Raw genomic sequence first — 14,684 nt, forward strand, 5'->3', positions numbered from 1 at the left:
CAGCAGCAAGTGGTACCTATTAACCAAAAATGTTTAAAAGTGGGCGTGGCCCCGCACTCTATTAAGTTTAATGAACATAAGTATCTCTTAAACCACTTAAGCTATAACAACCAAAATTGCTGAGTACGAATCTTATTGTAGTTTCTACACACAGTCAGAAAATGGATGAAATCGGAATATATCCCCGCTCACTCCCCATATAACGGTACTGTTCAAAACTACTAAAAGCGCAACAAATTAACTAAATACGCCAGAGACATTAAATTGTACCTTCGAGATGGAGCGGTTTTATGGGAACCCGTGTGCAAATTGGAAGATGCGCGTTGCATTGCTCTCCTCTGGGGAGATGACATATCTCGGTATCCGACCGACCGATTTCGAATTCATTTAGTACTTAACATACTCCTACGTCACAGTTCAAAAATAGACTACAACCACGCCTTTTCTCACATAACCAATTTTTAATTCCATTTGATTCGTTCACTTTCTAGTACACAAATCAAGAAGAAATTAATATTACGGGACACAACTTTGCCCGAAAAACTCCCTTAAAATATGCCACCTTATGTTCAAGTCCCTAGGTACCGAATGTTGGGACGCCTATACTTTTGACCGATTGTGTGAGTGTATGTGAGGTACCTTATTGAAATCCAGAATTGAAAAGAAAATCAAACACTTAAGTACTTAAGGGTATTTGGAAACAACATAATAACTTTATTTATTACTTTAAGAACCAATAAACTAATTAGGGGATTCGCAACTTGTCATAACGCATCATAAAATCATAAATTTTTACACTTGTTTAAAAACATTGTTGTTGGATATTAAAATGAGTTTACACAACTACAATCCTAAACGCTATATTTTGAGTTTGTAATAACTTATAACTTTGTGAGGCTCTATGAAACTTCTAAATGAACCCGTTATAAACTTCATGAAGACTACTTAGTATATAAAAAAAACTTATAATACTTAAAAAGTGCTACGATTGCTGAACGAGCTATTGTTGGATTTAATCTTTATAGTTTAAGAACATAACGGCAACTATTTTTAAAATGAGCTTAGTTTACAAGTACTAAAATTTTATGAATTTTATGATTAACAAGAATGTTTTTCAAACTTTTTTTATTCGTTATTAAAAGAAAGTTAGTTCGGATTCAACTTATTTTTATTTTATTGTCACTTTTGTAGGATGAAATCATTTGTATCATTGGCATGTTTTGAATTTGTAATAGGCTAGACTGTGCTTGACAAAAGCCATCAGTGTCATCATCACCTGTTCTGAACTAAAATTTTATTTGCCTCATATTTATTCGTAAACTGAAGTTGGAAAATATCTTCATTCATTTGGGGAGCTACAGCACTCAGTATTTACCTCGGATTAGCGAAATGATCAACAGCAGAACGATGGTCATCTTTTCATTGTAGCAGATCAACCGCGCAAGGGAGTAAAATGCATGAGCTTTCAAAACAAGTTTCATTTTATTACTTTTGTTTTTTTTTTTTAATTTATTTCATTGCTTTCACTGACGTCGTTGAACACTTTCATCAAATTGTGTTATTTATTTTGTTTTGCGATATTTATTTCAACAACATTGTGTATAATTTTTGAACACTGCGCTTTCCCAAAACTGTTTGAGATTTGTTTTCAAAACCACGCGTGACAAAATGTGGCAAGTAACTTCGCGATCTTACGAGCATTTTAGGTATTCGCTTTCAAATCTGTGTGTGCTTTATAATTATTTATTTATTTAATGTGTTGTTACTTAATAATAATATTTTGCACACCAGTGTTAATCACTTTTTTTAATTTTTTCATAACGATTGTTAAATGAAATCTCACAAAGTGCCACTAAGCCTTGACACACGCGCCCGCATTGGTCTTTCCACGCGTCCAATTTACAGCAGCGTTGCACAGAAACTAAAGTCACAGCTTCCTAATCCGATTCGCATTGGCCCAGCAGCAATGACTGGACCAATTCGAATGCCGCACGACGTGTTGGTTAGCACTTCGGCGGGACATTCGGCTCGTACACAGCTCCCGAGGAGAGTGAAAATACTCGACTTGGAGCGCCGAATGTACTGCGTACCGCAAACCCCGTTGCTGCATCTAACACGCTTCGAAGTTCGAAATTTGTGGAACATATTTTGGGAGACGACGATTTTGGCGGCTTCATACATTCCACCACGTGTTGCGTGGCAAGAAGCTTACTTAGCACGTGGTGGGCTTTATTTTTTCTGCTAATTTGCAATAGGGCAGCAAAAATGTAATTTTAAATGTGAACAGCAAAGCAGCACATGCGCAGTGCCGCCATGAAGGAGGAGTATAAGCGGCTGTTTTGACAAATGGTATGACAACTGCTACAAGCTGTGGTGGCATTTGGTGGCTTATGCGTTTGAATGCCGACAATGACGGTGTGCCTTTGGCAGGGGGACTTATACGGTGTTCGAGGTGAATGTATGTTGGGTATATTCATGCTGTGGTTGTGGCTGTAATGCTGCTGTTGTGGCAAGAGTGGGTGGCAACATATCATACCTTCAATATTTATATGTGTTGGTGTAGATATGCGTTCGCGGTTGAGTGTGTGTAAATTTGTGTGCGGAAAATATGCTAGCTTGCTGATGGGTCTGCTCACATCAAATGCTTGATGATGGCTTTAGTGGTTGAAAAATGGCTGCGAAAGTAGGTCCCAATGCTAAAGCGGTGGTCGATTCCAGTGATATCTATTTCACTACAAAAGAGTTGTAAGAAAAGTTTTAATACATGCACGAAAGTAAGTATTATATGTATACTTGTATGAAATTGCTTGGGGCACACGGTGCGTATACGCAACCACATAAATTTGCAAAAACGCAGAGTTCGCCAGAACTGAAAAATCAATTTTCTATATAGCACACCATACTGCATATCGTCACCTAAAATAAATTGAACTTTTTATTGATTACAATTCACTACACCATATTACATTATATGTAACATAAAATTTTGAGCTTTCTCTGTGAGATGTAACCAATATATAACCAATGAATAACCAATATATAATCAATGCATAACCAATGAAGAACCATTTTATAACCAAAACTCAAATTTTGTTTCAATATGACTGGTTTTTATTGTATTTTTTTTCCTTCGCCTGTAAACTTATGAAAAATGATGTTACGTTATTTTGCATTTAGGTGACGATATGAGTGAAATCAGCTGCTTCTTTCAAGTAATCAGCATCAAAAATATTTTGCAATTTGCAATGTGATTTGATTGATTTTACAATCCGACCTTATATAACCGTTCACACACACTTCCAAAACTAAGTAAAATTTATAAAACTCTGACCATTTTTCATAAGTGTGACAACGTTGTTCAACGTATTCCGGCTACTCGACAAATTTTCATCGTCTGACTCTAACTCTTCGTCTCATCGCTGATTACAACTGTCCACAAAGTGCCAAATAACAGTGTGGATGCTGTTAGGCGGATGTGGTCTGCGAGCTATCTACTAATTATTAGCTCTATTAATTGGCCAAAGTATTGCAATTGGCAGTTTGCGGGTGAATTTCTGCATGTGAACGTTGAAATGGCGGTTACCTTGCTTGACGTTTGAATGAACTTCGCCATTTTTATACTCTCGCAACGAAGTTGCTAAGGAGAGTATTATAGTTTTGTTCACATAACGGTTGTTTGTAAGTCCTAACACTAAAAGAGTCAGATATAGGGTTATATATACCAAAGTGATCAGGGCGACGAGTAGAGTTGAAATCCGGATGTCTGTCTGTCCGTCTGTCCGTCCGTCTGTCCGTCCGTCCGTCTGTCCTTCCGTCCGTCCGTGCAAGCTGTAACTTTAGTAAAAATTGAGATATCATGATGAAACTTGGTACACGTATTTCTTGGCTGCATAAGAAGGTTAATTTCGAAGTTAGGTAAAATCGGCCAACTGCCACGCCCACAAAATGGCGAAAACCGAAAAACTTTAAAGTGTCATAGCTAAGCCATAAATAAAGATATTAAAGTGAAATTTGGCACAAAAGATCGCATTAGGGAGGGGCATATTTGGACGCAATTTCTTTGGAAAAGTGGGCGTGGCCCCGCCCCCTACTATGTTTTTTGTACGTATCTCGGAAACTACTATAGCTATGCCAACCAAACTCTATATAGTCGTTTTCTTCAGGCATTTCCATATACAGTTCAAAAATGGAAGAAATCGGATAATAACCACGCCCACCTCCCACACAAAGGTTTTGTGGAAAATCACTAAAAGTGCGTTAACCGACTAACAAAAAACGTCAGAAACACTAAATTTTACGGAAGAAATGGCGGAAGGAAGCTGTACCCAGGCTTTTTTTAAAAATTGAATATGGGCGTGGCGTCGCCCACTTATGGACCAAAACCATATCTCAGGAACTACTAATCTAATTAATTTTACAGCAAAATAAAAAAATATGTAAATGACGGATAATGAAATTTCGATTATCAATTATATATATCAAGAGTATAAATGTTCGACACCCGAACTTAGACCTTCCTTACTTGTTTTATGATACGTTAGATTTTAATAGAAAACATATGCGGAATATGGTGAACCAAAAGTACGAAAATCAATATATTGAATAAAGGGATAAATCTCATCTGAAACCTCTTTTGGTAGCGAACGGCTCGAAGAGGTCCTTCCCGATCCTGATGGAGCTTTTGATATTGCTAAGCGTCAGCTCACACAGCCGCATTAGTTTTGCGAGGATATCAAATTCTGAAATAACGGCATAAAGGCCGTCAAAAGAAACTTTCAAATCGACGAACAAGTGGTGTGTGTCGATCTTCTTTTCACAGGGCGCATATTTTGGAGACTCCCTTTTTATGGATTGGGCAGAGCACACTTAAATTCCAATCCTCGTCCGAACATATTGTACAAAGAAGTTGATGCATGCTCCTCATCAGTTATTCGTCGCCGCAATTGAATAGCTCAGCCGGCAATCCATCGGCCCTCCCCCACTTTGTTGTACTTCAAACGGGTAATTGCTATTCAAACTTCTTCATGGTCGGGCAATTGAACGTCTGCGCCATCTTCATCGATTGGGAATCGGGTTCACCATCTCCTGGTGTTATGTATGCTTTCACTGACATTCAGCAGGCGGGAGAAGTGTTCACTCGATAATTTCAGTATGTCAGGGAAGGTTATTTAACAAAAAAAAAAATAAAATTCGAGGAAGTTGAAAAATAAATAAGAAGTATTTAAATAATATTATATATTATATATATAACGAATAAATATTTTGAAATTTTTGTATAAAAAGGGAAGAATGCCCTGGAAGCCAACAATGAAATTTGTGAGACTAACGAGACGATGCTGTTACAGTTCGTGTAGCACAACAATGGATGCACCTCGCTCTGGTCTACCTATCGTTGAAAAAGACGATGAAAGATTGACCAGGACCGTCACATAAGCAGCCATGACATCGCAAAGGAACTTAACATTCATTACCAAACGGTTTTGAACCATTTAGAAAGGGCTGGCTACAAAAAGAAGCTCAATCTTTGGGTACCACATAAACTGTTTGTGAAAAATTGAATGGACCGAATTAACATCTGCGATTCTTTGCTGAAACGAAATGAAATCGAACCATTTCTGAAGCGAATGGAAACAGGAGACGAAAAGTGGATCAAATACGACAAAAATGAGCGAAAAAGATCATGGTCCAAGCGTGGTGAAGCTCAATAAATGGTTACAAAGCCCGGAAAGGTTATGCTGAGTGTTTGATGGGATTGGAAAGGAATCATCCACTACTGATGATATTGAGGCAAGCAATCGAAAAAAATGGCAAGAACTTATCAACAGAAAGGGCTTCCTCTTCCTTCAGGACTTCGCTAGACCACAAACAGCTTTGATGACTCGGAAAAACATGGGGGAGCTTGGCTGGGATGTTTCGATGCATCCACCATATAGCCTTGACCTGACCATCGGACTACTTTTTGTATCGGTCAATGCAGAACTCCCTTAATGGAGTAAAATTGGCTTCAAGAGAAGCCTGAGAAAATTTGGAAATTGAAATTTCGGGATATTGATAGAAAGTTTATAAAAATGTCTCTAAAATTTTCAGGTAAATCGGTATAGTAAAACCAGTGAAATAGGGAGAAATGTTTTGAAAAAGATAGTTTCGAGATAAACGCGTTTAAGGTTTTGAGAAAATCCTAACTATTTTGGATGCCGGTTCAACAAATCTTCTGAAAATAATTTGAGTATTGAAAAGTCGACATGTCTACAAGAATATTTTTGGATAATTGCTTTTTGATAATATAAAAAAATCGAAAATTCGAGATTACCTCTTAAAATTGAAAGACTAAAGTGGTGACCTGCTAGCAGTCACCAGAAGTCGATATTCCACACTTCATGGGCTTAAGAATTGCTGTGAAATTCGTAAGAAACAGGTACATATTACACCAGGCACACATTACAGGTTCCCTGCACTAAACGTGTTCCCTTCGGTAGAACCCCCAAATTATCGATAATACCCTTCTAGACGATTACGATTTTTTTAATTCATAAACAGTAGTTATTATAGTATATTTCAAACATGCTTTATTTATGTATATGCATATGTAATATCTTTTTTACAACTGATAACTTTTTTCACATATTCTAGGTTGCTTCGCAGGCTTTGACGCTGACAGTTTGAAAGTGCACGTGCCCGGGGCCACAAATCTTCACACTCGCTTATATACAGAAGTAATGCAGCACGCTGATTTCCGAAAAGTATTACACGCGAATCCAGACGCATGTGGAGAAGCTGCACTTCACTATTCATTGCTTATATACATCTCAATATTTAGTTGCAATTAATACTTTAAAACAGTTGAAAAACATATACATGTTACTAAACATAACCTAAAATAACACAAATGAACTATTATTGTAGTATATGGTTTGTCAATTTTATTTAAATGTTTCTAAGCACAAAATTTTATTTTTACAATGCTTCTTTATTTATTCAATTTTTCAAAACTCCTGTAAAATCCCTTTAATTTGACATCAAAGAATCATCATTTTCTTCATTTTTTCCAAGTTTCCAAGACTCCTCTCAAAACCCGTCAATTTGACACCAAAATCAACAAAATCGGTTACGAATTGTCGAAATTACGAAGAATCATCATTTTCTTCATTTCTTCCAACTTTCCGAAACTCCTCTCAAAACCCGCCAATTTGACACAATAATCATCAAAATCGGCTAAGATTTGCCGAAATCACGAAGAACCGATATTTTCTCCGTTTATTACAATTTTCCAAAACTCCTCTTCAATCTCGTCAATTTGGCTGACACCGAAATCATGAAAATCGGTTAAGATTTGCCGGAACTACGAAAAAACCACTTCTGGTCCACTTCTGGTTACTTTGGGCACGTTTCCTCATTTTTCGTCAAATTCACAAACATCACATTCTACCAGGCGACCATAACCAGCCAATAGGTAGCTGCGGGAAAAAAATGTTACTTTTTTGTAGCATACCTTAAAGGCGCGGACGGAGCTACAGGAAATGGTGGATGATGCAGTACTAATACAGTCAAGTCGGCAGATTCGCTATAACTTTGGTAAAACGCAACCGATTTCAATGATTTTGGAGGCAAACGAAAGGCAATCGCATCGAGAATATGATTTTATAGAGCACTTTGTTTCACCTTGTAGTAAACATTGCAATTCAGTGCGAAAGAAGCACTTATAAAACCTTACACAACAGTGGTTATTTTGCAGACTACACATATGAAAGTATCTCTATCCATTAGTAGCACAAAGATTGTTTCATCTTGTTTTATAAATGCTGAAATAGCGTGTATTTTATCAAAAAATTTCTTCTATATGTGATTTGTTAATGTTTATTTTCAGCTGATTGTATCGCTGCACGCTTGCCCTTTCATTTCGTGCTTGAATGGTCGACATTGGTGCAGAATTATGGAAGTTATTCGCTTAAACATGTGCCGGTAACGCAGTTCATAATGCGCCTTTGAGATAGGCTACGGAAAAAAATATTTTTCGCGGCAGCTACCTACTGGGCGATTCTGTGCGCCTGGTGCAAATCGGCGATTTGGTGAAATGAAAAATTTTGTTTGCGCCGCCGTGTGACTGGGGTGATCAGATTGGAATTTTTTCGGAATTTCGGCAATTCTTAACCGATTTTGATGACTTTGGTGTCAAATTGAGGGGATTGAAGAGGAGTTTTCGAAAATTGAAAGAAATGAAGAAAATAGCGATTCCTCATAAAATCTGGTTTTTGCAATTTAGTTTTTGGTTGGATTGTTAATAATTTGGGATTTATTTGGCATTTATATTTCTGAAATGCAAATTTTCTTGTTTTTTTTCTTCATGTCCTTTTTATTGAAATATATTTTATTTATTTATTATGAAAACTTGCACGAATCGACTCCTCTTCAGAATTTCTACATACAAGTGTGTGTAAATAAAACCTATCTTTTTGGGTATGAAATAAAATACAATTATACTAACTTTGATGTTATTATTTATTCAAAGTAGGTTCCATTAGACCCAACACAATGTTTCGAATGGTCAACTAGTGCATGCATAGATATTTTATATAATTTTTTGTAATGCACTTCAGCTGCTTCAGCTACTTGAGTTACTTGTTTTATGTTGAAAAGTAGAAAATAGTCACATGGTCCGCGATATTTGAAGCATATGTATGGCTACCCGGATAACTGGAACATTTGGCCAATTGCACGACGAACGCGATAAAGTACAGATTGGCACATATAGGGCACAGTTCCCGCCAGGAACAAGGGGATGTTAAACTTATTCCAGTGTGAGAGCGCCTCAAAATTAGCGTTTTTTATGACATTTTCCTTTAAGGCCAGATCGAACAAAATAACAATTTTTGGGCATTTTAACCCAATACCCAACATTTAGTACGAATATAAATTACTAAATAGTGGTTATTTATTATATGGAGAAACTATTTAAATTTTTTTAAAGAATATTATAACAACTGACTTTTGTCTATTCAATACCCAATAATAGGATTTAAGGTTGTTAGCTCTCAATCATTAAAAGTTTTTAATAATTTTCAATTGAAAATAATACTATGATGTTTCAAATTACAAAACATTTCATCAAATACCTTTAAATTTCACAAATTTATTTAATTTTCATTGTTTTGCATTTTTGATAAGAGGTCTTGAACGATGCAACAAATCCCTCTGTATATATATTTTTTGGTAAGATTTCAATCTGGCCATCGCTCGTTTCCAATTGCTAAACGTCAAAACCTCCTGAACTCGATCAACTGTCAAAGTTTAGGTGGTTTTGACGTTTAGCAATTGCTCTCTCACTTCCAGTGAGAGAGGAGTTAAACATCTCTTTATCTCTGGTTCCCGCAATGAGAGTACGAATGAAAGTGTGTAAAATTTTCTAAATGAAAAGGTTACAATTTTGAGTTTATATAAGTATTCCTACGGTTATATAATAGCCATGCTTAATCCCGATTAGTAAGATGTGATTTTATAACTTAAACTATATAAATAATCCTTGACGAGATGCGGATCACACTTGAGAAATGATAAAGTGGATTTTGTGTGTCGATTCATCACAATGGATGAGGCAGCATGATCCTAAATCAAAACAAGAGGTTAAAGAGTGGTGTGAACCTTGTTGTTCGGTTTCAAAACGAGTTTGTGTCTTGAAATCGGCCAAGAAGGTTATGGCAACAGTTTTTTGGGATGCGAGAGGAATTTTGTTTGTGGATTACTTAGTAAAACAGTTAATTCTGAATATTATTACAACCTTTTGGACCAGTTGAAGGAAAAAATTCGTGAAAAAAGACCCGGCTTGCAAAAGAAAAAAATCCTTTTCAATCAGGACAATGCACCGTGTCACAAGAACATTTTGACAATGGCTAAAATCCATGAATTAAAATATCGAATTGTTGGAGCATCCACCGTATTCACCAGATTTGGCTCCCAACAACTTCCATTTGTTTCCAGAACGCAAAAAATGTATGCGTGGCAATCGTTTTTCATCAAATGAAGAAGTCATAAGAGCTGTTGAAGCATATTTTGCATACCTTCCGGATTCTCACTTCATGGATGGGATCCACGGATTGGATGATCGTTGTAGAAAGTGCATTAATGCTCAGGGAGATTATACTGAATAATAAAATGTATGTTGAATCATAAAATTGTGTTTTTTATATCAACCGATAAAACTTATCGAACAACCTGGTATGTTATAAATCCTTCAGACATCACTCACTTTCAAACTGTAAGAAGTAAATTAACTAAGTATCTAGTTTTTAATTGAATATTAATTAAGCTTAGGCGCTATCATATGTATAGCTGGTGAATAGTTGACATATGTAAATAAGAATATCTTAGACAGTTAAATAAAATCGAAAAGCACTAAGCGGTGAGATGTAATTTATGTGCGTTTTAAATAGAAAGTGTTAAACTGATTAACAGCTAGATATTTGAGAAATGTACCTGTAGTAACAGTAGAGAACGAAGAAGCGGCAGGAGAGTGTAACCGGAAGGTATCATCAAGAATAAAATTGGTGTTAAGTAAAAGTTTGGCAAACTCAACGAGGCAATTAGCATACGACGACTGAAGAAGGGCTTCTAGCGAAGTGAAGTTGCACCTTTTCAGCTTAATATGTGAGTGTGGATATAAGGATATGAGCTGGCTCACTTAACCCTCTAGTAAAATGCTTCACAGTTTAAAAATATTCCATACAAGAACTTGATTTGGTCATTGGTGCAGTGGTCCGATCTGATATTACGTCTTGAAGATATACTGTCCAATGAGAAAGTTTTCTAGTTAATTCGAATCGTTCAGTTTGGCAGCTTTATACTATAGTGGTCCAATATCGGCCATTGCTACAAATGTGCAGTTTTTTTGGCAAAAAACTATGTGTTGGAAATTTCAGATCGACACCGCAAAAACTGCAGAACTATTTGAATTTTCACACCCGAGGAACTTGCTGAGCTTCCTTATACTCAAAGGAAGTAGTAATACTCCTACTAATAATTCCTTTACCACCAATCCCTTTATAGGATTTTGCACTGCATTCACCGCGGACGGTTGCTCACATTTAAATTTGTCTTTGCAGGAGAAAAGTGTTACCGCAGCTGCTCAAGAATATCGCGAAAGTTAGAGAACAAACCGAGCAGTCGGCAAAGGCACAGACAAACAATGGAAAGGAAGTAAGCATTGTAGGAGTAAAACTTTAGGTGTGGCACAAGGGTGTGAATGAAGGTGTTGAGCGCTAACGATGAAGTTTGTTTCTAAACTCATGTTCAATTTACATGTGAACACATACGCCCTAGCAATTTGTCCTCTAGTAAGCAAACGTATGCGCTTTCATGCATTTCATGCTATGGAAAAAGGCAGAGGAGGGAAGTGAAAAATTTGTTGCTTACAACACACTCGAATATACTCAAAATAGGGTCACATGTACATAACTCATTTGTTGCAACTCGATATACTGTACTACGTGTTGCAGTAAGCAAATAAAAATACCAAGATCTCAGAAAAATCTCGAGTTATATATATTAAGTATATATTTTTCCAGCTTAAGTTATATAGCTAATAACCTTGAATTGTTGAAGCTTATTTATGATCCCATCAGATCTTATGATTGCTTGTCAAAAGTTTCCTAAATATCTTTCAACCATCAAAGCTTGTAACGAGAGATTAATTTTATAAATTTTTTTTGAATTTTGGCAATCCTTCTGAAAATTGACTTCGACGCAAATTATGCTTAAACCGGTTTAGTTTGACACTCACATAGCTGTATGCTATTAATCAATTACTTATTTAGTACATTAAATAAATAAAAACTGAAGAGGTGGTAACCCTACCCAGAAATATTTGTAAAGTAGTTTTCTTTATTCATTTTGGCATGAAATCCGTAAGTTTTTTAATAATTTGTTTATGTAATCAATTTGGTTGAGTTAAAGTTTTGACAGGTGGCAACCTTTCTCAAAATTATATCTGACAAAAATCGTTCTCAAACCATTTAAGTTAGAGTACATCCTAAGATTTCACATATTTTTTTTTATTTTTATTGAAAGTATTTTTTTTTTCTTTTAATGTGGCAATCCTCTAGAAATACTTTCAAATCTTTAATATCTTGGTTTTGGCTTTTAAACGATACTTTAATATTTAATTTTATTAAATTATTGGACTTAAGTTTTCTAGTAGGTGGCAACCCCCTGGAGGATGGAGCCATGTCTAGAAGTTCGCGTAAGTGAGGAAAGTTCTCTGATCGCCATTCATTTGGGAGTGACCAGAAACGATTCTTTTAAATATGGCTCAAGCAGCCCACGACTTTCGGTCTAAGATCAAGAACATTCGTTTGAATGCGAGCTAAAGTGAGAACCTCCCGAGACTGGGTTTGGGACCCGCCACGTAAATAAACGCCCTAATGAAAAGGAAAAAACAGCCTCGGATAAGTGACCCCCCTTTTGATAACCCCTGCAAACGCATTAATGATTATGATTTGAGGGCATGCACTTGCAATATCCGGTCCTTAATTGGGAAGGTGCAGCTGCCCAGCTGGTTGATGTCCTCGTTACAGTAAAGGCGGAAATCTCCGCCGTCTAAGAAACGCGATGGACGGGACAAGAATTGAGGGGAGTAGGTCCTTGTTGCATTTACTACAATCGCCATATAACGGAGTCCAAATTCGGTGTGGGGTTCGTGATGGGAGAGAGACTCCGTCGCTAGGTATTGGCATTAATCCTGGTGGATGAACGTCTAGCCACAATCCGCATCAAAGCGAAGTTCTTCGACATATTACTGATTTGCTCCAACGCTCTGACGGAGGAGGGAGGAGGAGATATGACCAAAGATGAATTCTATAAGCGCTTGGAGCGCAGTTGCCCCGCCAATATGTCAAAACCGTGTTTGGCGACTTTAACGCCAGGGAGGGCAAAGAAAGTATCTTTGGCACAACGATCGCTTTATTCAGTCTTACAAATCCACTGGGCAGTGACGCCGACTTGTTGAATCCAAAAGATCCGAGATCATGAGCTTCAATTTCAGGCATCAATTATTCGATTTTCATGGCGCGATAACGGTCGCCATTGACAGTTACGTTCTCACCGGCATAATTTTTGAAGAAATATGAATCGATCAAAACATTGTTTTTACTGGATGAAATGGAGCCTCTCAAAGATCTTCAGGTTGCCCTTCGTCCCAAATGAAGCAATGTTGCCTGCTTTTTATACCCATTGAGCCAGAAATGAGCCTCATTGCTGAATAATTTTGCTCAAAATCGTCGGATTGCTCATGGAGCAAAGTGATGTCGCTTGGGAAGGTCGAACGGCTTTAATCCTTGCACAAACTGTGTTTTGTACGCTTTCAATTTAAGATCTGGACGTAAAATGCGCCAAATCGACTCTCCACAGTCTCAGTGTACACCCTCGTCTACGGCTGCTATATTTTTTTACCGCGTGCTGGACATGGTCTATTCTGTCAAATATTATACAATAATGATTGCTGAGTCTTAATCTGTTTTTGAAACTTAAACTTACTTGGGACTTTTCAAATCTCCAAAAGCTTTGCTTTAAAAACTCACTTTTACCTGAAGCCCACCAAAAAGTCATATTCGCTTTCATGTTTAATTAGCAGTGACAATGCAATTTGTGTTCGCAGTGACACCAAAGCCCCGTCGCGGCATAGGGTATCACCAGTACCCACCAAAACAACTCTGCTTCGCGTATTTTCCACGGGTACGGACGATTTGATTTACATCCGCCAAAGAGAAGCGCTTACACATCTTGTCACATGCACAAAACGAAAACAACAACAATGCATATTCACACGAGGTGATATGGGCAACTTTGAGTTGTCAAATAAATATGTAACCACACACACACACATATATACACAAGCATGTGAACGTTTCAATTAATGAAACCTGGCGGTATGTTTTCCAAGGACATTGAGCTCTAATTCCTCGCTCATACCACTGATTTCGGCTATGCATGAGTTTGGTAACAATTTTAGAGAGAGTCGTTGTTGTTGTTACAACATTTGTGCTGGTTATAGTTTCAAAACGCTGCCGTTGTGAACTTACATTGTGGGGTGATTTTAATTTCAAGCGTGCAACAAACTTTCAAATACAACGAATTATGGTTAGAGGCCGCGGTGGAACATGAACCGCAAATGCAAAACTTGTTATTGTTGTCCAGCCATTAGCAAATGTTTTATTGCACGTCTACGTTTAAAACGGTGCCACATGTGACATGCCATTTCGAGGACAATTTTGGTGTTCAATCAATTGTGTTTCCATTTTGCGATTGTTTCTAATTTTGTTAGGGAAAACTTTTAATTTAATTAGTTTTATGCGGTATTTTTAAATTACTGTTAATTTTGGCAACTCAGAAACTCTTAAAATACGTTGCGTATGTTCGATAGAAGTTACTGTAATGCGTATATTGAAGCTAGAGAAAGCTTTGAACTGATTGTATTAACTTTTGTCAAAATTTCGGAATTCAGCTTTAGTATATTAATGATTGATATGCTACAAATTTTACCGGAAGTTAGGTATATTATGGTATAATACCCCAGTATTGGCGCGATTTCGTCCATTTTGGATACAATGCCACACTTCTATGAGGGGAAGACGCTCTCTGATTTTCAGTAATATAAAGAGATATCGCCGTTATTTTGGGTAAAAACCAAAACAGTTTTA

The 14,684-nt window shown here is 36.9% G+C and overlaps 1 protein-coding gene across 1 annotated transcript in view; it reads right to left on the reverse strand.

Moving 5' to 3' along the window:
* Window positions 1-1,454, reverse strand: part of LOC120775304 (lachesin) — a 90,618-nt gene extending 89,164 nt beyond the window's left edge. The window contains exon 1 of the mRNA XM_040105438.1: window positions 1,376-1,454. Within this exon, the coding sequence (XP_039961372.1) occupies window positions 1,376-1,415 (40 nt within the window). The 5' untranslated portion in view covers window positions 1,416-1,454. The remainder of the gene's footprint in view (window positions 1-1,375) is intronic.
* Between the last annotated feature and the right edge of the window lie 13,230 nt (window positions 1,455-14,684).

The sequence above is a fragment of the Bactrocera tryoni genome, chromosome 4 (genome assembly GCF_016617805.1).
Source record: "Bactrocera tryoni isolate S06 chromosome 4, CSIRO_BtryS06_freeze2, whole genome shotgun sequence".
NCBI classification, from domain to species: domain Eukaryota; kingdom Metazoa; phylum Arthropoda; class Insecta; order Diptera; family Tephritidae; genus Bactrocera; species Bactrocera tryoni.